Raw genomic sequence first — 24403 nt, forward strand, 5'->3', positions numbered from 1 at the left:
CTTAAGCTCTTTTTGACTTTGGACGACTTGTGAAATGGATGTAAACGGACTTAAACGTCCCTTTCGATTATGCCCCTCCACAGTTTTAAGTTAAAAAAGTTTTTAAGTTTAAAAAAAAAAAAAGGTTGGGTCTCAGACGGACAAGTGCAGACCATCTACAGATGGTCTGCACATGCGCGGGGATCACTATAGAGTGATCCATGCAGGCAGATGGGGGCATTCTTCCGATCGCCCCGTCTGCATATTTTTCGTTCCTGAATTCATCGGACCTGCCTGGATCGGACCCGGATCAGGCCCGATCGGGCAGGTTAGTGAATCCAGGCCTATATAAAGAGATGAAAAGTCCAAGTTAGCATTCTTTCTGAGAGGAGAGAAAGAGGGAAGAGGACATTCTCTTTCTGAGAAGAGTAAAAGAGATATCTTTGGGTAAGTATATTTTATTTTGCTCTGAGCTTTGATAGGTTTGGGGAGAAAAGCTAAATTGTAGGTTCCCTTCTATAGACAGTTTAGATCTTAAAAGAGCTTAGCTAGTCTCCAAAGAATAATAACCTTTTATAGTTTGTGATAAATCTAGCTCTCTTTCTAGCTTTGGCACAGAGTTGGATAGGAAGAGCAGTAAACCCCTATGCAGGAGAGCTGACCAGGTTGGCCCTGCCAATTATGAAAGCGCTGACTTCCCTTGTACTAACTTTGATGAGCCAGACAGTGACTGCCAGGGAGAGTTCAGTCCAGTTGCAGGTTACTCTCCCAAGCCTGCTATTAGATCTCAAAGGAACTCAGGAGCTAGGAAACTACAGCTTCCAGAAGGCCAGAGTCTTAGCAGGAAGTTGTCACATAGGCAGACATAGCTGCAGAGAGAGTTTTCTCCCTTCCCCCTCTTTAGAGCAGGGAGGGGCGAATTGGAGGCTGTTAAAACAGGACAGCTGAGACCCAGGGAGGGGAGGAGCAAAGGGGCTGCAAGGAGAGCCTCAGAGGCAGCAAGGCTTGCCTCTCCAGCTGAATTCTGACAAGCTGTGCAAATATTGGGACATGGTGGACATTTCAGACAAGCCTAAGACTACAGCTGAGAGAGGTAGCTAGAAGACTGGGAACCCATGGACATTAGTGTGCCGGTTATTCCTGGATGGAGACTGGATGCAATGGATACAAGCTGAGCAAGGTTGGAAGTGTTTTTGCTATTTTTGTTTCTTACTTTTTTGTCTGAAAGTTTTGGGACTAAGTTTGTTTGTATGCTGAATTGTTTGAGCTTCCCAGAGCTAGCCTCTGAAGCACTCAAGAACCTGAGCTGTTGCCTTGGATTGTGTGAAAACCATAAAAACTCTGTGGTGTGACGATGTTCCTAAATGGACTTTATTTGAAAGAGTCAAAGTTCCAAAGATACACCAAAATCATCCACATAAAATAAACATAAAAATAAATTCATCCACATAAAAATAGGTTATCCACATAAAAGCCTTAAAGGACCTAGACCACTAGGTATACACGGTCCGCGTTTCGACAAAAAGTCTTCTTCAGGGGTCCCTGGGGGTCCTATAAAGGTGAATTTGTGGGAAACAATAGTGTGGTGAACTGAAAGCGAGACACTGCTTGCGTTTGCATTTTTTTGCTACTTCATCTTGTCTGTGGTGTTCTTTGCTCACATGTTTAAAGACAATAGACTGTTTTCAGTCCAATTCTTTATATGTGAGGTTGCAAACCATTGGACCCCTGAGGAAGGCGTGTTCGCCAAAACACGGACCGTGTAGGGTCCGGTTGGATTTTTATCACAGTATTTTTTATCATTGTACTTTTTAAATTGAATTTTCATGGTTTTATATGTCAGTGTTTAATAAATTATCTCCAGAACATCTGTATCCACAATTTTTGTTTTCATCGGTGGATTGTTTTCACTGTGGATCATTGGGTCTCCCCATTTTTCTTTGTTGTGCTGCACTTAAAAGTGAAAGATCATGAAACTAACATGTCTACATTTGAAAATAAACTGGATAAATTAGATATTTCAGTTAATACCTTACAAAAAACAGCTGTATCCAGTATTAAAGATTGCTCGATGCTCCATGCCAAATTAGAAAATATGGAAAACTTAGAGTAAAAAATCTTCAATTTTTGAACTTTCCTAACTCCCACTATCTGTCCCCCCTGGAGCTCTTGAAAATGTACCTTAAGGAGATTCTACATTATAATTTGGTTGATAATTTTCAACCAGATAATCTGTATTATATTTCTAGAAGCTCCAGGGAGGCAGGCGAGGAGGGAGAAATGGATAAGATGGTTTCTCCAGATAGCCTCGACATGTCATAGTTTCTTGAATCATCAAGAGATATAATTGCCAGACATGCTACCTTATTGGTAGTATTTAAAACGGAATTGGAGAAGCAGGCTATACTAAGACTGTATTTTGAGGAAAAAACAGGCATTGTTTTGTGGTCAGAAAGTGAATTTGTTTCCAGATGTCTCCAGACAAACTCAGTTTAGAAGAAGGTCATTCCTACAACTTAAGCCTAAGGCTTTCGAAGTGGAAGTGACCTTCTTTCTCAAATTTCCATGTAAATGTTTGATTATTTATGCAACTGATAAATATGTGTTCATTGATCCCACTCAGATAGAAGATTTTCTTAAGATAAACCTCTTGTGAAAGTTTCTTAAATTTTCTAGGTTGAGGATAAATTTGTGACAATTGAAAAAGAAATGGCCAATTAGCCTGTCCTTGATTGAAAATGTCTTAATATAATTTCTTCTGCCAGGCGTACCAGACGACTCCAATAATGTGGATTCTATCTTTGAAAAAGAAAAATTTATTTTCTATTTTCTTTTTTCCTGTATTGATTTACTTGACTTTTTGATTTTCTTGCATTTTTGTTATTATTGTATGTAACAAATATTAAATAAAGTATATTACATTATCATTTGTATATCTCAAAACCTATTCAGTTCCATGCGTTTCATCTTTTTACCTAGCTGTTTCTTACTTTTAGGGGAGACAGGACAGAAGTAGGAACTCTGAAAGATGATGGGCTTCAAGTCTCCAGCACCTCAGAAAATCAGTCTCTTGCGGTGAGTTTCTTAAATATTACATTACATTAGTGATTTCTATTCCACCATTACTTTGTGGTTCAAGGCGGATTACAAAGGAAGTTATCTGGATATTTCCAGAGAAAGTGTAGAGTAGAGCAGGTTGCTTCCGGGTATTGAGATGATTCCTGTGGTGATTAGTTTGTTTTGAAGTATTTCTTGAATAACAGGGTTTTTATTTTTTTTCTGAAAGTTTTGTAGTCTGGGGTTGTGATCAATAAATTGTCTATTAGGTTTAAAATATATTTAATTGGACTGTGATTTCCATTTCAAAAAATGATAATTATTATATAGATGGATTTAACTTTTTGGTAAAGAACTCAGATTCTCAGACAACAGTATATACCTGTTATACCAGATGAAGTGATAACTAGTACTGCTATATTGATCAAATAAGTCTCCCTTGTACTTTTGTGGGCAGATGCTAGTTGTTGTTTTTTTAATACTATGTTTGTTGATGAAAAAAACAAACATCAAATTCAGTACATCTAAACAGTTGTTCAAAAACAGTATGAAAAGAGAAAAGAACATACCAACCCCCACCCCTGCTCCAAAGTGTAGCTCCCGACCAGCCAGGAAATCTATACAAACAGCATAGATGTAATCAAAATAATATTACAAATTCAAAAGGTGACTATGCGCAGTAGGTAAAAATGAGTTCCAAAACAGTTCCCAGGGGAATCCATGTCAGAGATCATTTGCTTTTCCAAATGAAAAAGTTGTATCATAACTGCCCTTCACTGCACCAAGGAGGGAGAAAGCACATTTAGCCAATGTAATAAGATGACTTTTTTCCCCATTAGCAAAGCTTTTCATAAAAAAAATCTCATACCCTTTGTGCAACCACTGTACACTGAAAAAATACCCATAGAGATATGATCCAAGATCCTCCCCTGCAAAACTCTATACTTTAGCACAAGAAAAAAATATATGTCTCAGGTTGACCCCTGGCCACTGACATTTGGGGCAATGAGCGTCTGGTCACAAGGAGATCTGTTGAGCCCTTCTGGGAGATACATGAAGTCTCATAACCATCTTATAGCTGAGTCTCCAGAGAGTAATTGATGATTTTATATGGGAGGTGAATTTGAAGCATGCATGAAGGAGGTCAACAGATATGGAGACTCCCAAATCTTGCAACCATTGCAGGCTCAGTTGGGAATAATTAATATTTGGGAGTATTTCCTGTAAGAATTTGTGATGGTAATGCAGTGGAATTGTGCATTGCACATCTAAACATATAGCTTCTTTGACTAGTTCTAAAGCTTCTAAAGTCTGCGCCAAGGAAGGTAAAGAGTGGACATAGAGCCACAGTTACCAATAGGCAAAGAGATCTTGAGGTGAGTGCCACAGTTACCAATAGGCAAAGAGATCTTGAGGTGAGACCCCCAAACTCTGTTTGAAGCTATGAAAAGGGCCGAATAGAACAATCCTCATTAGGTACCTTAAGTACCTGTTAGATGTAATTTAAGTTCTGTACATTCCAACGTCGATAGACTCCGGAGTAATCTAAGGAAATACTTTTTTACAGAAAGGGTGATAGATGCATGGAACTCCCAGAAGAAGTGGTGGAGACAGAGACTATCTGAATTCAAGAAGGCGTGGGATAGGAATGTGGGATTTCTTGGAGAGAGAAGGAGATAATGGTTACTGCGGATGGGCAGACAGACTGGATGGGCCATTTGGCCTTTATCTACCGTCATGTTTCTATGAAACACATCTGATGCCATACCAGGTGTAAATTCTGGATTTCCCCAGATTGACACAAGAGGCAATACATCTGTGTGAATATGTAGCAGGGAACACAAACTACACCAGGCCTGGCGAAGAGGAAGATATATGGGACACGTATGGAGGGAGGCACGGAAATGGTGAAAGGGGCATGAAAACAAGCTATTAAAATGGAGAGGTAATAACAAATTAGTTTCCATGGAGGTGAACAAAAATTTGATGTCTCTCTAAACCAATCATTAAAGTGGCGTAATTGACAGACAGTTGTAAGCAAATGCAAGTTCAACAGGCCCAAACTCCCTTGTCTTTAGGTAAGGCAACCATGTTGTATGCCAGTCTAGGTTTTCTTTACCATTCCAAAGAAATTTATTTAAACTTGTACAAAACACTTATGGGTGGCTGAATTAAAAATAAGAGACAACATCTGAAACAGGTAACGCAAGTAAGGGAGTAATAACTCACTGATAGAGCTGCTGCCTCTGCACCCAGAGGTTGTGAGATCAAATCCCAGTGCTGCTCCTTGTGACCCTGGGCAAGTCACTTAATCCTCGAGTGCCCACAGCTTTGAAATGCCAAAGCTACAAAAAGGTGGTATACAAGTCCCCATTCCCTTTGGGCCATTATGGCATGGTAAACATTTAAGACTTGAAGCGGTCCAGAGAAAGACGACAAAAATGGTAGGAGGTTTGCACCAAAAGACTTCTGAGGAGAGACTGGAAGCTCTGAATATGTGTACCCTAGACTAGAGGAAAGGAGGAACAGGGGAGATATGATTCAGACGTTCAAATATTTGAAAGGTATTAACAAAATCTTTTCCAAAGAAAGGAAAATGGTAAAACCAGAGGGCATAATTTGAGGTTGAGGGGTGGTAGACTCAAGAGTAATGTTAGGAAATTCTTCTTTACGGAGAGGGTGGTTGATGCCTTGAATGTGCTCCCGAGGGAGGTAGTGGAGAGAAAAATAGTGACAGAGTTCAAAAAACGCATGGGATGGACAGAAAAGATCTCTAATCAGGAAATAATAGTAAATATTGAAAAACCGGGCCGACTTGCAAGTCTGTGTCCTGTATATGGTTATTTAATTGAGGATGGGCTAGGGAGGGCTACGACAGCTGGGATGGTTTTGATGGGCTTTGACAGAGATTCCAGTAGATCTAAGCACAGTACCAGGCAGAGCTCTGGGTTTCTGGCCCAGAAATATCTAAGAAAAAGAAGAATTTAAATGAAATCATTAATTTATAGAGAGTGTATGGTTGGGCAGACTGAATGGACCATTCAGGTGTTTATTTTCCTTCATTTCTATTTACTATAGAGTGAAATCTTGCCCACTAGAGACAAGGGATAGGCCTGTCAGGAGGGTAACTTTAGTACAATAAACTGTAAACTTGACTGCACATTTAAAATGTACATTCAAGAAAGATCCACACACCCAAATATTTGATGGCCTCTTCTGCCCAAGTAAAGGGGAAACCCCTCATTCACTGATGAAGTAGACTGGGGTCTAAACGAAGAACTACAGATTTGTGCCGATTAAGCTGAAAACTCAAGTAGAAGGAAAAATAATCAAGAGCTCCCGGCATAGTCCGTAAAAAAGCTTGAGGCTTGGTCATAGAAACATGATGGCAGATAAAGGCCAAATGGCCCATCTAGTCTGTCCTCCACAGTAACTATTATCTCATTCTCTAAGAGATCCCATGTGCCTATCCCAGGCCCTCTTGAATTCAGACACAGTCTGTTTCCACCACCTCTTCTGGGAGACTGTTCCACATATCTACCACCCTTTCTGCAATATAGTATTTCCTCAGATTACTCCGGAACCTATTACCTCTTAATTTCATCCTATGCCCTCTCATTGCAGTGTTTCCTTTCAAATAAAAGAGACTCGACTCATGCATATTTATATTATATAGGTATTTAAACGACTCTATCATATCTCCCCTCTCCTGCCTTTCCTCCAAAGTATACAGATTGAGATCTTTAAGTCTGTCCCCATATGCCTTATCACGAAGACCACACACCATTTTAGTAGCCTTCCTCTGGACTGACTCCATCCTTTTTATATATCTTTTTGAAGGTGTGGACTCCAGAAATGTACACAATATTCTAAATGAGGTCTCACCATAGTCTTATACAGAGGCATCAATACCTCCTTTTTCCTATTGGGCCATACCTCTCCCTATGCAACCTATCATTCTTCTAGCTTTCGCCATCACCTTTTCAACTTGTTTGACCACTTTAAGATCATCACATACAATCATACCCAAATCCAGCTCTTCTGTCATGCATAAAAGTTCTTTACCCCCTAAAATGTTCCATTCCCTCTGGTTTTTGCAGCCCAAATGCATGACCTTGCTGCTGGAAAAATAATGGAAGTGTTGCTGAAAGAAAGAATAGTGAACTTCCTAGAATCTAATGGGTTACTGGATCCGAGGCAACATGGCTTTACTAAAGGTAAATCATGCCAAACGAACCTGATTGAATTTTTTGATTGGGTGACCAGAGAACTAGATCAAGGACATATCATAGATGTAATTTACTTGGATTTCAGCAAAGCCTTTGACATGGTTTCTCATAGGAGGCTCTTAAACAATCTTGAAGGGCTGAAGTTAGGACCCAAAATGAAGAACTGGATTAGAAACTGGTTGACGGACAGACGACAGAGGGTGGTGGTTAATGGAAGTCACTCGGAGGAAGGAAAGGTGAGTAGGGAAGTCTCTCAGTTTTTGGTGCTGGGGCCGATCCTGTTCAATATGTTTGTGAGTGACATTGCTGACGGGTTAGAAGGAAATGTCTGCCTTTTTGCAGATGATACCAAGACCGAGGAGGGAGTGGAAAACATGAAAAAGGATCTACAAAAGTTAAGAGGAATGGTCTAAAATCTGGCAACTAAAATTCAATGCAAAGAAATGCACAGTAATGCATTTTGGGATTAATAATTGGAAGGAACCGTATATGCTGGGAGGTGAGAGGCTGATATACACAGATAGGGAGATGGACTGGAAGCCCTGAATATGTATACCTTAGAGGAAAGCAGGGACAGGGGAGATATGATTCATACGTTCAAATACTTGAAAGGTATTAACGTAGAACAAAATCTTTTCCAGAGAAAGGAAAATGGTAAAACCAGAGGACATTATTTGAGGTTGAGGGGTGGTAGACTCAAGAGCAATGTAAGGAAAGTCTTCTTTACGGAGAAGGTGGTGGATGCCTGGAATGTGCTCTCGAGAGAGGTGGTGGAGAGGAAAATGGTGACAGAGTTCAAAAAAGCGTGGGATGAACACAGAGGATCTAGAATCAGAAAATAATAGTAAATATTGAAGAACTAAGGTCAGTACTGGGCAGACTTGCACGGTCTGTGTCTGTATATTGCCGTTTGGGGGAGGACGGGCTGAGGAGGGCTTCAATGGCTGGGAGGGTGTAGAAGGACTGGAGTGAGCTTTGACAGAGACTTCAGTAGTTATAACCTAAGAACAGTACCGGGTAGAGGTTTAGATTCTTGCCCATAAATAGCTAAGGATAAGAAGAAAAAGAAACCCAACAAATTTTTAGATTGAATCAGGTTGGGAAGACTAGATGGACCATTTCGGTCTTTATCTACCATCATCTACTATGTTACTATGTTACCATCTGGTGTGTCTACTGTATTGCAGATTTTGGTATCATCCGCGAAGAGGCAAATGTTACCCGACAACCCTTCAGCAATATCATTCATAAAAATGTTAAAAAGAACAGGCCCAAGAACAGAACCTCGAGGCACACCACTGGTAACATCCCTTTCCTCAGAGTGATCTTCATTGATCACTACCCTCTGTTGCCTTCCACTCAACCAGTTCCTAACCAGCAGGTTACTTTGTGACCCATCCCAAGGGCACTCAGTTTATTTATTAGACGTCTGTGTGGATCATTAACAAAGACTTTGCTAAAATCTAATACACCGCATCTAGCGCACATCCTCTGTCCATTTCTCTGGTCACTAAGTCAAAGAAATTGATCAGATTTGTCTGACAAGACCTACCTCTAGTGCAGTGGTTCACAACCCTGTCCTGGAGGACCACTAGGCCAATCGGGTTTTCAGGCTAGCCCTAATGAATATGCATGAGAGAGATTTGCATATAATGGAAGTGACAGGCATTCAAATCTGCTCCATGCATATTCATTAGGGCTATCCTGAAAACCCGATTGGCCTAGTGGTCCTCCAAGACAGGGTTGGGAACCACTGCTCTAGTGAATCCATATTGCCTCCAGTCCTGCAATCCACAGGATTCCAGAAACTTGACCATTCTCTGTTTTAAAAGTGTTTCCATTAATTTGCATACCACAAAAATCAGACTTTTTCCTTACTTCCACTTTTGTGGAAGCCCTTCTCCAGTCCTCTGGTACCACTCCCGACTCTAGAGACTCATTGAAAAGGTCAGTCAGCGGAGCTACCAGAACTTCCCTAAGTTATTTCAGCACCCTAGGATGTACATCATTTGGTCCCATCACTTTGTCTACATTTATTTTAGTTAGATCCTCACGAACACAACCATCTGAAAAACGATCAGGGTCATCCATCCCTATTGACACATGTCTTCTACGGTCTCACTCCTGGCGCTTCAGCAATTCGGCCTTTTCTTTATCAGCTTCTACATATTTTTCCCCTTCACCTTTGAGTCCCACAATGCCACTTTTGCACTACTTCCTATCACTAATATATCTAAAAAATGTCTTGTCTCCCCGTTTTACGTGTCAGCTATTTTTTCTTCCATTTGCATCTTTGCTTTCCAGACTACACGACCAGCCTCTCTTAACTTTTCCAGATATTTTTGCCTGTCTTCCTCTTTCTGCGATCGTGTGTAGTTTATGAAAGCTAACCGCTTATTCCTTACCTTCTCAGCTACTACTTTTGAGAATCAAAGCGGCCTTCTTTTCCTCTTACTTTTACTTACTTGCCTCACAAAAAGGTTTGTCCCCCTTACAATCGCTCCTTTCAGTTTTGCCCACCATATTTCTACTCCTTCCAGACGTTCCCACCCAGATAACAACTCCTTGATGTAAACTCCCATCCGAAGAAAGTTCGTTTTTTAAAGGCTAGAACCTTTGCTTTTGAATGAGCCCTCTCTATACCCATCTTAATATTAAACCGTACCATGCAATGATCACTGGATGCCAGATGATCACCCACTATAACATCAGAAACACTTTCCCTGTTTGTAAGCACTAAGTCCAGTATAAACCCCATCCTGTGTGGGTTCCATAACCAAATGCTGGAATAGTTCTCCTTGTAGAGAATCCAGGATCTCCCAAGCTAGGGAGTGGAGACTCTTTTGAAATATTGGCTATTACCTGCTGTTTCTTCTTTGGAGCGCTTTCCAGCTACCTAAAGTGCCTATTGCCAATAGGCACTGGAGAAGGACACCAACTACCATCGGGACCTGACCCAGGACATAACGCGCTTCCTCCTGTGGCGCGGCCACAGTCATGCAACCGCAGGGCGTGGCCGGAGGGGCAGATCATGCCCCTTGGGAGCCACTGGAGCCTCTGGAGCAGAAATAGAGATAAGTTTAACTTTATTTCCTGAGGACTTTTATTAGACTGTGTAATGGGTAAACATAAAGGTAAATTTTGAGTCTCAACCCCGGTTACGGTTGGACCTATGGATAAACATTTGACATTACCTGGTACTTCAAAACCCATTGACAAACTTGATTCAATTTCAGGAGCCTCTTTTGAGCTCACTAGAACGGACTCCCCCCCCCCCCTCCAGATCTTCCTAGGGGCTTAGAGCCAAATGGCTCACAAGCAGCTTCTTTTGAAGCCTCCGATACCCAGCAGGCTATGGAGATTGTATTCTCCCAGATGCCTCAAGTTTTCTTGGTACCATTAGCCAGGCTGAGGGGTTGGAAGAAAATCCAGAGGAAGTTACTTTAAAAGACTTGTGGACTCTAAATATGAGGATGGAGGCAATGCTGAGAAAGGTTATCAATCATGTGCAGGTTTTCTCCAAGGAAATAGTAGATAAATTGGGAAACGTAGATGCCAACATTGGGAATCTAAATAAGCGTACACTCTCTATGGGAAAGCAGATAAAGAATTTACAGACCTCTATGGTGGCATCTACTAAAGATTCTTTGAATATTCACCATAAGTTAGACATGAATGAAAATCAAATAAGAGCAAAGAATTTAAGATTGGTAAATTTTCCATCGACCCATTTGTTATCTCCTGAGATATTTCTGAAGAGGTATCTTAAGAAGGTACTTGGGGTAACCAATTCAGATATTATGATGTTTTTTAACTTTTTTTAAAATATAACACAAAAGAAAATATTTCTAGTAGAAGGGGGATTAGATCAATTGAGTGTAGTAGATTTGGACTTGACAAAATTTTTAGAAGATTCTCAAGAATTGATCCCAACCCGGGCTTTGTTAATTACCTGTGGAAATGAATCAGACAAAGCTTTAATTTTGAAACTATATTTCCAAAATAGAGAGGCTAAATTTTGTGGAGATAAGGTCTTAATGTTTCCCAATGTGGCAAAGTCTACACAACATAGGAGGAAAGCCTTTTTGGCTTTACGACATAAGGTTCTTGAAATTGGTGCTACATTTTTCTTAAAACTTCCCTGTAAATGTTTATTACATATTGTCACAACCCACGAGCTCCTGATCACTGCAGCGAGCTGTGGACCAAGTGACCTTAGCGGCTCCCAGCGCATTCCCCACCACCAGGGAATCCTCCAGGCCTTCTAGGCACCCGCCTAGGGTGAAAACCACAGGATCAATGTCCAAAGTGAGATCAGGCCAAGGGGAAAAGAAAACCACACACCCACGGGATTGTCAGGAAAAATCAAGATGTATTTTATTTTTATACTTCCAAATAATTCTCCCAGGTATTGATAAAAATTGTAGCATTTCCAATATAGTTTGCAACACACTTTAAACACAGAACTCCGGGTCAACCTGGTCACCCTGGCTTCATCCACATAAGCCTGGCTCTAATTCAAAATATTAAATCAAACACAAACATTGGGCTGGACTCTAGTCTTTCCCTCTCAGTCCTCTTCACCAGCCTTCTGTGTTCAGGATAGTCCAAACAATACTTCCTCACTAGGAAAGAGCAGGAGAGAGGGGCAAACAACTCTCCTGCAGTATGGAAAAAAACAAAGGTTCATCAAACGAAACAAAACCAACAAAAGGAACTGCTAGTGTTGTAGCTCTCCCACGGAGTGCCTGCAGATAAAGGAACTCTCCCTCCAACACAGAAAAGGTCACCTCAGCAGCCGCGTGGAGGAGGAAAGTGCAGCTGCGGCTAAGGAGGCAGGCAAAGCAGGAGGGAGGAAGCCGGAGGAGGTCGGAGGAAGCAGGGGATAGCGGCGGTGAGGAGCGGGTAGCGGCGAGAGTTAGCTCTGCCCACCCGCACCGCGTCACCAGCAGCGTCGGAGCCCGGACTCCCCCTTAAAAGGGGGCGAATCAGCAGCGCCAAGACCTCAGCAGCCGTGTGGAGGAGGAAAGTGCAGCAGCGGCTGAGGAGGCAGGCAAAGCAGGAGGGAGGAAGCCGGAGGAGGTCGGAGGAAGTAGGGGATAGCGGCGGTGAGGAGCGGGTAGCGGCGAGAGTTAGCTCCACCCACCCGTACTACGTCACCAGCAGCGTCAGAGCCCGGACTCCCCCTTAAAAGGGGGGGCGCCAACGGCGCACAGCCGTTTGGCGTGCGGCGAAGGCGAGCGGCAAAGGCGCTTGCCTTAGCGAGGGCGCCTTTGCGAAGGAGCCTTGAGAAGGAGCCCAGGCCGCGCAGCAGCAAACTTCTTTCTACTCTTACTCATTCACTTCTTTCTTCTCTTACTCTTTCTTCACAGACATTGCAGCAAGGGGAAGATAGTAGGTGCTGTACTGAACTGAAACTCGAGCACGTGGCAGGCAGTGGAGAAAGCTGCGGGGTTTTGGGAAATCGTAGAGCAGACAGAGTGAGGAGAATAGAGGGCTGAGAGCGGAGCGGACAGAGAGAGGGGGCTGAAAGCGGAGCGGACAGAGAGAGGAGACTGAGAGCAGAGCGGACAGATTGAGAGAGGAGAGCTGAAAGCAGGGGAGGAGAGCCAAGGGGTGGAAAGTAGACCAAGCGGAGTCGAGGGGAAGAGGCGAGAGATATCTCCGCCCACCCCCGACATCACCAGCCAAACTCTATCATAAAAGGGGAGGAGCCAACGGCGCGCAGCCATTAGGAGCCTTGAGAAGGAGCCAGGAGCCCAGGCAGCCCAGCAGCGAAATCTAACTCTGAAAAATAAACCACAGGTACATTCTTCACTACTCATTCTTCTCTTCTCTCTCAGCTAGCTGCGCGCCGGGCACCACTCATACATACCGTGGGACATAGGAACGAGAAAAGAGTAATGGAGGCTGAAGGAACCCAGCGGAGCTACCCAGTATACTGCACCGATTGTCATATGTATGACTACCTCCCCTCCGGGAGGCAGGCGTACATATGCGGTCGATGCCAGGAACTGGATAGCCTGAAGAAGGAGGTCGGGAGACTGCAGGCTAGAGTCCAGGAGCTGGAGGGACTCTGCACCATAGAGGAACAGTTCTGGGCAACTGAGGATACCACCAGAGAGAGACACATCACGGAGCAAGTTAGAGAGCTTGAGAAATTCATCGAGGAGGCCTGCAGGATGGTGGAGGCACAGGACCATCAGCATATCAGAAGGGAACCAACAGTTGGAGGACAGAATCCACCAGACGCCATGGGAGTAGGACCTTGCAGAGGATCTGGACAGGCAGATCATAAGAACATAAGAAGTGCCATCCCCGGATCAGACCTTCAGTCTATCAAGTCCGGTGATCCGCACACGCGGAGGCCCTGTCAGGTGTACACCTGGTGTAATTTTTAGTCACCCATATCCTTCTATGCCTCTCGTAAGGAGATGTGCATCTAGTTTGCTTTTGAATCCTAGGACGGTTGATTCCGCAATAATCTCCTCAGGGAGAGCATTCCAGGTGTCAACCACTCTCTGAGTGAAGCAGAACTTCCTGATATTAGTCCTGAACTTGTCCCCCCTTAGCTTCATTTCGTGTCCTCTTGTCCGTGTCAAATTGGACAATGTAAATAGTTTTTTCTGCTCTATTTTGTCAATTCCTTTCAGTATTTTGAAGGTCTCAATCATATCCCCTCGCACACTCAAGGGAGAACAATCCCAGTCTCTTAAGTCGATCCTCGTATTCCATTTTCTCCATACCTTTTACTAGTTTTGTTGCTCGTCTCTGCACCCTCTCCAGCAGTTTTATATCCTTCTTTAGGTTGGGAGACCAATGTTGGACACAGTATTCCAAGTGGGGTCTCACCATTGATCTATAAAGCGGCATTATGACCTTCTCTGATCTACTTGTGATTCCCTTCTTTATCATGCCTAACATTCTATTTGCTTTCTTTGCCGCCGCCGCACATTGTGCTGATGGTTTCAGGGTCCTATCAGTACACCCAGGTCCTTTTCTTGTTCACTCTTACCTAGAGTTGCACCTGACATTCTATACTCGTGTTCCTTATTCTTACTGCCTAAATGCATCACTTTGCATTTCTCCACGTTAAACTTCATCTGCCATTTCTCCGCCCATTTCTCTAACTGACCCAAATCTCTCTGGAGTTCCTTGCTATCCTTTTGCGATCTGATTGCCCGGCATAGCTTTGTGTCGTCTGCAAACTTGATGATCTCGCTGGATATTCCTTCTTCTAGGTCATTTATATAGATATTAAATAAGATCGGCCCAAGTACCGAGCCCTGGGGTTCACCGCTAGTCACTTTCTCCCAGTCGGAGAACTTCCCATTTATGCCCACTCTCTGTTTCCTGTTCTCCAGCCATTTGCCTATCCATCTTTGTATATCCCCCTCTATTCCATGGCTTTGTAGTTTCCTGAGAAGTCTTTTGTGTGGAACTTTGTCCAACGCTTTCTGAAAGTCTAAGTATATTATGTCCACCGGTTCTCCACTATCAATTTGTTCATTCACGGTCTCAAAAAATTGAAGAAATTCGTTAAACATGATTTCCCTTTCCTGAAGCCATGTTGACTTGCTTTTATCAGGTCGTGTGTATCTAAATACTGGACTATGCTATCTTTAATCAGTGCTTCAACCATCTTTCCAGGGACAGACGTAAGGCTCACAGGTCTGTAGTTGCCCGGTTCGCCTCTCGATCCTTTTTTGAAAATTGGCGTGACGTTCGCTATCTTCCAGTCGTCCGGTATCTGTCCAGTTCTAATTGTCAGGTTGGCAAGTTTTTGCAACAACTTTCCAATTTCAACCTTCAATTCTTTTAAGACTCTCGGGTGAATTCCATCCGGTCCAGAGGATTTTTTCACTTTTAAGTTTGTCGATCTGGTAGTATACCTGGTCCACTATTACTGTGGTGAGGCTGTCCTCTATTACTCCATTGAACACTTCCACTGCATCTGGTATTGTTGCGGTGTCCTCCTTTATAAAGACGGACGCAAAGAAGGAATTTAGTCTGTCTGCAATTTGTTTGTCTTCCTTGATGTACCTGGAGGAAGGATTAGTGGACTGCGCCACTGATACAGACCTGAGACCAGAGAGACAGCTGAGGAAGGGGAGATCTGCAATCGTAGTGGGAGACTCAATCCTGAGTGAAGTGGACAGTCACATAGCCGGAGGGAGAGAGGACCGACTAGTGACATGTCTCCCGGGGGCAAGAACGAAGGACGTCATTGACAGAATTGAGAGAATCCTAGAAGGAGCCGAGACGGAGGAGACAGCAGTAGTAATCCACATTGGAACCAATGACGTCAGCAGGAGGAACTACAACAGGACCACACTAACTGAGCAGTTCAAGATCCTGGGGAGGAAACTGAAGCTGAGGTCAAGGAAGATAGCCTTCTCAGAGATCCTGCCAGTACCGAGGGCGGATGCAAGGAGGCAGACCGAGCTGCAAGCAATAAACAGTTGGCTAAGGAGATGGTGCGAAGAGGAGGGTTTCCACTTTGTACAGAACTGGACAACTTTCTTGGGAAAGAACAAGCTCTACAGGAGGGATGGACTGCACCTGAGCACGGCTGGGACGAGGATGCTGGCACGCAACGTCCAGAGCAGCATAGACTTGGCTTTAAACTGAGGAGTAGGGGAAAGCCGATAGTCGATCTGACCTCGACACATCGGACAAAAGTATCAAATAAGGATACTGAGCCAGGAAATTGTTAAAAAGGGCTCGGGACTGAGTGGGAATTTTTGGAAAAAGGACCCAAGGATGCAATGCAGGGGCCCAAGGCACAAGCAGAACTAAGAGAGAACAACAGGAGCCAGAGGGGCAACCGAAAATGGGGAAACAGGCTGAGGACGAAAAAGACACACCGCAGAAGGAGGATGAACGAGACGAGGCTCGGGGACTGGTAACCCATGAGGGGGTCGGCAGGAGCGCCAAACCACGAGGAAAACCAGCAGGGAGGGCAAACAACCGGGACTTACATTGCCTATACACTAATGCTAGGTGCCTAAGGGCCAAAATGGGAGAGCTGGAAGTCATAGCCAGTAAGAAGGACCTAGACATAATTGGAGTCACAGAAATGTGGTGGACTGATGACAATAAATGGGATGTGGCCATACCAGGGTACAAACTCTACAGGAGAGACAGGACACACAAGAAGGGTGGAGGAATAGCGCTATATATAAAGGACTCATACCTTCAACCAGGATGGAAACAACAGTAAGGGCGGACGGCTTGGAATAACTATGGGTTAAGCTACCAGGAGGAACTGGAGCAGACATAAAATTGGGTCTGTACTATCGCCCACCTGGACAACCGGAAGCAATCGATCAGGACCTGGAGGCTGAACTGAGGCAGGTATGCAAAAGCGGAAGTATGGTGGTGATGGGGGACTTCAACTACCCTGGGATAGACTGGAGTATTGGACACTCAAACTGCACGAGGGAGACCAAATTCCTGGAGGCCACGAGGGACTGTTTCATGGAACAGCTGGTCACGGAACCAACACGGGGAGAAGCCACTCTTGACCTAATCCTCAATGGGCTAGGGGGACCCTCCAAGGAGGTGGCGGTACTAGCACCACTAGGAAACAGCGATCACAACATGATCCAGTGCAGGCTAGAAATTGGATCATCTAAGGTGAAAAGAACCACAACGACAGCACTCAACTTCAAAAAAGGGAATTATGATGTCATGAGGAAAATGGTGGGAAAGAAACTCAACGGCAACGCAAGGAAGATGGAGTCCATAGAAAAAGCCTGGTCCCTACTCAAGGGCACGGTGCATGAAGCATAGAACCTGTACGTCTCCAGGTTCAGGAAAGAGTGCAAAAAAAATCTAACAAAAAACCCAGTGTGGATAACAAATGCAATGAAAAAGGCGATAAGTGACAAGAAAGCATCGTTCAAAAAATGGAAAAAGGACCAAACAAAGGACAACCAAAAGGAGCACAAAGAACACCAAAGGGAGTGTCACCGAGTGGTTAGGAAAGCAAAGTACGTGAAGGGGAAGCAACCAGCAAGGGAGGAAGTGGGGCCATTGAATGATGGAGACAAAAAGGGAGTGGTAAAGGAGGAAAAAGAGATAGCTGACAGGTTGAATAAGTTCTTCATGTCAGTCTTCATGAGGGAGGACACATCCAATATTCCGGAACCCGAGGAGATCGTAAATGTGGATCAGAATGAAAAGCTGGTCCAACTAGAGGTAAGCCAAGAGGATGTCCTCAGGCACATAGACAGACTAAAGAGCGACAAATCGCCAGGTCCGCACGGTATTCACCCAAGGTTACTCAAGGAACTAAGGAACGAAATAGCAGAGCCACTTCGCCAAATATGTAACCTATCCTTAAAAACTGGAGAGATCCCGGAGGACTGGAAAATAGCAAATGTCATGCCCATCTTCAAGAAGGGTTCAAGGGGTGACCCGGGAAACTACAGGCCGGTGAGCTTGACCTCGGTCCCGGGAAAGATGATGGAAGCACTGATTAAGGACAGCATCTATGAACACATAGAAAACAATGGACAGCTAAAGTCGAGTCAGCACGGCTTCTGCAAGGGTAGGTCATGCCTCACAAACTTATTGTACTTCTTTGAGGGGGTAAACAGCCAGGTGGATAAAGGGGAATCCATAGACATCATTTACCTTGACTTCCAAAAAGCCTTCGACAAGGTACCACACAAACGACTGCTCAACAAGCTATGGAATCACGGGGTGCAAGGGGAGGTCCACCGATGGATCAAAAACTGGATGGCAGGTAGGAAACAGAGGGTTGGAGTAAAGGGCCATTACTCAGACTGGCAATGGGTCACGAGCGGAGTTCTGCAGGGGTCGGTGCTGGGACCGCTCCTGTTCAATATATTTATTAACGACCTGGAGGCGGGAACAAAATGTGAGATTATTAAATTTGCGGATGACACCAAACTCTACAGCAGGGTTAAAACCACGGACGACTGCGAAGATCTCCAAAGGGACCTAACGACACTGGAAGAGTGGGCCAAAAAGTGGCAAATGAGCTTTAACATAGGGAAATGCAAGGTCATGCATGTAGGGAAAAAGAACCCGATGTTCACCTACAAAATGCGCCACAGCCTCTAAGAAAGCAAACAAAATGTTGGGTATCATTAAGAAGGGTATCACGACCAGGACGAAGGAAGTAATCCTGCCAGTGTATCGTGCAATGGTGTGCCCGCATCTGGAGTACTGTGTCCAGTACTGGTCGCCGTACCTCAAGAAGAACATGGCAGTACTTGAGGGAGTCCAGAGAAGAGCAACTAAACTGATAAAGGTTATGGAAAACCTCTCATATACTGACAGACTGAAAAAGCTGGGGCTGTTCTCCCTGGAAAAGCGGAGACTTAGAGGAGACATGAAAGAAACCTTCAAGATCCTGAAGGGCATAGAAAAGGTAGACAGGGACAGATTTTTCAGATTATGGGGAACCACAAGTACAAGGGGGCACTCGGAGAAATTAAAAGGGGACAGGTTTAGAACAAATGCTAGGAAGTTCTTTTTGACCCAGAGGGTGGTGGATACAAGGAACGCGCTTCCGGAGGCTGTGATAGGCCGGAGCACGTTAAAGGGCTTCAAAGAAGGTTTGGATAGGTTCCTAGAGGATAAAGGGATTGAGGGGTACAGATAGGAGTAGAGGTAGGTTATAGGGATAGTCAGGGACAACTGCTCAGGCAATAGGCTGCAGACTCTTATCTTCCTGCAGACTCTTATCTTTCCCAATTAACCTCCAGCTGTGCAGAGAGGGAAAATACAAATGCTCCAGCTCCATCGTTTGTGAGGTTAGACCATCTAATCCACCAGTTCAGGGGTTGTAGTGTTTCAGAGAGTAACTGTGATAAGCTCATACAGTCCAGCATATCCCAAACTTTAGATTCAAAACTATTAAGCAAAGCAGGTAAGAAACAAAAATAGCAAAATGCTGCCCACCTTTGTTCAGTTTGTGTCCATTGCCTCCAAACCTTCATTAGACAGAGGTGGCACACCAGTGTCCATCAGTTCACAGCTTTGCTATTGACTCTCAGCTGTGGTCTCAAGCATTTCTGACATGTCCACCATGTCCCAGTCATGGCTCAGCTCCTCAGGATTCAGTTTAGGAGAGGTGAGCTTTCTCTCGAACTCACCCTGAAGCCTCCTCGGCTCCTCCCCTTTGTGACTCAGCTGCCCTGCTTTTACAGTCTTCAACTCGCCCCTCCCTGCTCTGAAGAGGGGGAAGGGAGAAAACTCTTCCTGCAGCTGTGTCTGCTTCTGTGACCACTTCTTGTTCTGACCTGGGCCTTCTGGGAGTTGAAGTTTCTTAACTCCCAGGTTCCTTTGAGCCCTAACTGCAGGCTTTGGAGAGTAGCCTGAACTCCCCTTGGAAGTCACTGTCTGGCTCCTCAAGGTTAGTTCCAGGAAAGTCAGTGCTTATATAATCCTCTGGGTCGACCTGGTCAGCTATCCTACATGGGGGTTTACTGATCTTCTTATCAGACCTTGTGCCAAAGCTAGGAGGAGAGCTAGATTTGTCACAGTCCCCCACCCTTAAACGCCGACCTTCCCTTGACCCTTGTGGAGTCCCTGTGTTCTCAGTAATTCGAAACAATATGTCAACATTTGTGATCAGTTTACCTGGCCGATGGACTACTCGGAACCTGATCACTTGGAGGGCCAAATACCAGCGCGTAAGCCTAGCATTATTGTTATGCATAGTATTTAACCATTTCAAAGCGGCATGGTCTGTAACTAATATGAATTCCCTATCCTGTAAATAATGGTCAAGTGTTTGTACTGCCCACTTTACGGCTAAGCATTCTTGCTCCACAGTTGCATATTTCTGTTCATTCGGGTGAAGTTTCCTACTTAGATAAAGTACTGGATGTTCTACCCCTTTATATTCTTGACTCAACACAGCCCCCAACCCTGTACCTGATGCATCTGTCTGAAGAATCAGAGGTTGAGTAAAGTCAATAGCTCTTAACACCGGCTGGGTACACAAATTCTCCTTGAGAGCCTCAAAAGCCTGACTAGCAAGGACCCCCCAACTTAAAGTGTCTGGGCTACCCTTCTTTAACATATCTGTCAGAGGTCCCGCCCGTGAAGAGAAATGGGGAATGAATCTCCTATAGTACCCAATCAACCCCAAAAAGGCTCTTAGCTGCTTTTTGTTGCTGGGGCGTGGATACAATCGGATACACTGCACTTTATCCACTACGGGTCTTATCTGGCCCCTCCCCACAATGTATCCCAAGTACTTGACCTCTCGCTGTCCGATAAAACATTTTTTTTGATTTATCATGAACTCCGCTTCCCTCAAGGACCTTAGAACTGCTGCTAAATGCTCTAGATGTTGCTCCCAGGAGACAGAATGTATCACAATGTCACCAATGTAAGCATCTGCATAGCTATGATGGTCTCTGAGTACCTCGCAGACTAAACTCTAACAAGTAGCCACCGCACCATGTAATCCAAAAGGCATACGCCTAAACTGAAACAAACCCCGTGGGGTACAGAATGCCATCTTAGGTCGGGCAGCCTCTGTGAGGGGAATTTGCTAGTAGCCTTTAGTCAGATCAAGAGTTGTCAGAAATTGGGCCTGCCCCAACCTGTCCAAAAGCTCATCCACCCTGAGTATCGGAAAGGCATCAAACTGGGATACCTCGTTCACCTGCCTAAAATCAATGCAGAAGCGGGGCGTCCCATCTGCTTTAGGAACAATCACAATCGGACTACACCAGGGACTCTGAGATTGTTCTATTACCCCTAATGATAACATTTCCTGTACTAATTCCTCCACTAACTTTTTTTGTCTTCGGTCAGCCTATATGGACGTACCCGTACTACTTTCCCCGGAGTGATCACTATATCATGGGCCACTAATCCTGTCTTCCCAGGTAGGGTGGAAACTACATCATCAAATTGGTGTATCAGACCCTGTACCTGATGAACTTGTTCCTGAGAGAGGGACGTCCCCACATTAACTTCATCCCGCATATGAAGTTCCGCCACTTGGGGTCCCAGCTCATCCTCCTGCCATCGTTGTGCCAGCAATGTTAATGTTTCCCGATCTCTCCAGGGTTTCAATAAATAAATATGATATGTCTGAAGACGACCTTTATCGTCTTTAACCTTATAATCTACTTCCTCTACTTTTTCCGTAATAGTATATGGACCTTTCCACTGGGCTAAGAACTTGTGTGGGTCAGTAGGGATTAGTACCAGCACCTGATCTCCCACCTGTAACTGGCGAGACTTAGTCCCTTTATCATAATATGTTTTTTGGTGTTGCTGGCTCCATTCTAAATTTTCTTTCCCGAACTCCAGGGCTCGCTGCAATCCCTCCTTAAGTTGAGCTAAATAGGAAATAATACTGCTCTCTGCCTCCTCTGGAAAGTCCCACTTATCCCTCAACATGCCCAACACCCCTCTAGGTGGGCGACCAAACAACATTTCATAGGGGCTGATACCTAAAGAATCCTGTACCTTTTCCCTAGCTACGAAGAGAGCAAAGGGTACTAACAGATCCCAATTTGTTGGCTCCCCCTCTATACCTTTTTTAAGTATTTGTTTGAGAGTCTGATTGAATCGTTCCACCATCCCATTGGCTTGCGGGCGGTAGGCGGAAGTCTTAATATGGCGAATACCAAAACCTTCCCAAAACATTCTCATCTCTGAGGACATGAAGTTACTTCCCTGATCAGTCAACACTTTCCGGGGAAACCCCACTAAACAGAAAAGCCCCAGTAATTCCTTCATAATAATAGCAGACATAGTTTTCTTCAATGGAAATGCCCAGGGAAATCGGGTTGCTACATCCATCACTACTAATATGAAACTATTTCCTCTTGGAGTTCTGTCCAACGGTCCCACTATATCCATTGCCAAGCGCCTCAGAGGTTCCTCTATCACCGGTATAGGTATAAAAGGTGCTCTTGCCGGTTTCGCCAATGATAGTTTTTGGCACGTAGGGCAGGATTGACAAAACTCGGTCACTTCCTTCCGTACCCTTGGCCCAAAAAAATCGGTAACCCACCTGTCTAAAGGTGGCTTCTGCCCCTTTATACCCCGATAAAGGGTGATCATGAGCTATCCTAAGGACAAGCTTTCTGAACCCCTGGGGAACTACTAATTGTTGCTCTCTCTCCCCTGATGCGTTGCCTGGAATCTGTCTATACAGTAGTCCCTGCTTTATTATCCATTGAATGTCGCCTTCCTGCCTGCCATTCGCTCACTGCCACTCTTCACACAAAGTAGGATCAGCTTTTTGTTCTGCCCTGAACGTGGGAAAGGTCTCCATCACCTCCTTAGGCAGCCAGGGTACCTCCTTGGTCCTAGCAGCCTGCACCATGGCTCGACCTCTCCCTTGCTGCTGTCTCCTTTTTTGGGCTCGTGTTTTACGCTCCTGTCTTTGCTCCGCTTCTCTAAAGGCTTCCCCCGCAAAGGGAAATATCTTCCCTATTCTAGCCTCAGGTTCAAAACTACGGAGTCCTTGTGACCTCGTATTCACTAAACATTGTTTCCCCCTCATGGCCTCCGCAAACCCTTGCCAGTCCCGGCCTAATATAACCTCAAAAGGGGCCTCCGGAACTAGTGCAAGAGGGGTATTATACACTTTTTCCATATACCTAATAGTGGTAGGTCTCAGAGGATACTGTTTGCTGTCCCCATGGATGCACCTAATTTTAACGGATCCAAGGGGCTGCCCTCTCCCTTCTTTGGGAAAAACTCTCTCCCAGAATCGCTGAGCCATCATGGACTGATCAGCCCCCGTATCAAGTAGGGCTTCTAGCTCCTGACCTCCTATAGATATCAGTAGAAAATACTCCCTTTCTACCAGAACTCTCCCTCTCCCCATACCATACGCTACCGTACAACCCACCTCCTCCTTTCAATCCCTTAGCTGGTGTCCTTTTCCCCCACACCTAAAACAATAGATGGGGGCTGAGGTAAAGGGTTTTTTGGTGTGTGTGCCTGATGTACTTGGGGTGGGGTTAGGATTAAGTCCAGGGCCCTGATAAGTGTGAGCCTGAGGTCTATTTACAGGTCCTGGTCCTCCTTTCTTTATAGGACCCTGAGCATCGAGATAAGCCTCAGTTACATTCAATGACTGGTTCAGTTCCTGGCAACCTTGCCTCCGGATCCAATTTTTCAAGTTCTTGGGCATGGCTTCTAGGAATTGTTCCCTAAGAACTTCTGTAAACAAAGCTCGGGGGTCTCCTAAGAACAGTTGCAGCCACCTCTCTGCCAACTTGGTAAGGCGTTGCAACAGAGCCTTAGGCCTTTCCCTGGCCTGTAACTGGGTTGACCTGAATGACTGTCTGTAGTGCTCTCTAGTGTATCCTAGAAAGTCTAGAATGTGCACTTTAATGGCTGGATAATTATTGTCCTGTTCTGGCGCAATCGTTTGAAAGGCCGCAAGAGACTTCCCAGCTAAACAAGGCAATAGGTGTACCGCCCACTGTTCTGCTGGCCAACCTGCCGCAGTCGCGATCCTCTCAAAGGAACTTAAAAAGTCATCTGGGCTATCCTCAGCCATGATTTTACTTAAGTTCATAATGTTTAAAGTATCTTGTCCTACCATAGGTAGAGCTGGCATCGCCCCAGGAACTGCAGACACAGCACGACTCCCGGTTGTAGCTTGAACCAGTTGTGCCAAAACTGGCTCTCCCATAGCCAATAATAGTTCCCCATGCTGGCGCTGAGTAGCTTCCTGGCTCGCGTTCCACCTTTCCTGGCTGGTCCCCAGGATCTTCCTCAGCTCCTCATTCTGGCGCTGCTGCTCGCCCGCCAATATCGCCACCACCTGTGGATCCATCTTCGATCTGTAACAGAAGCAAAAGAGAAAACAAGACCCAAGTGCGGTACATTCACAGGTCTATGCTCCCTAATACCTCTCTCACCGGCCCCTCTGCCTGGCGTGCTTACCCGGGCACTGGTGAGTCTGTGCCATTGTGCTCTTTCAGGATGCACCGTCTTCTTCTTGGAACACCGGTCCTCCCTGCTTGATTCCTCCGGTCCCTCTGGTATTGGCTGTGTGCTTGTCTTTTCCTGGGCCGCTCTCCTCAGATTTGCCACGGTGGTATCCTCTGCGTTGCCTTGCTCTAGGTCTCCGCTGGCTCTGGAAGTGCAGTGCTCACAGGAAAATGTTAATC

The 24403-nt window shown here is 44.9% G+C and overlaps 1 protein-coding gene across 1 annotated transcript in view; it reads left to right on the forward strand.

Annotated features, from left to right (window-relative positions):
* RBM44 (RNA binding motif protein 44) overlaps nucleotides 1-24403 on the forward strand; it is a 1074496-nt gene that overhangs the window by 244111 nt on the left and 805982 nt on the right. The window contains exon 3 of the mRNA XM_033944849.1: nucleotides 2976-3054. Coding sequence (XP_033800740.1) covers nucleotides 2976-3054 — 79 coding nt within the window. The remainder of the gene's footprint in view (nucleotides 1-2975; nucleotides 3055-24403) is intronic.

Source organism: Geotrypetes seraphini, chromosome 5, assembly GCF_902459505.1.
Source record: "Geotrypetes seraphini chromosome 5, aGeoSer1.1, whole genome shotgun sequence".
Lineage (NCBI taxonomy): Eukaryota > Metazoa > Chordata > Amphibia > Gymnophiona > Dermophiidae > Geotrypetes > Geotrypetes seraphini.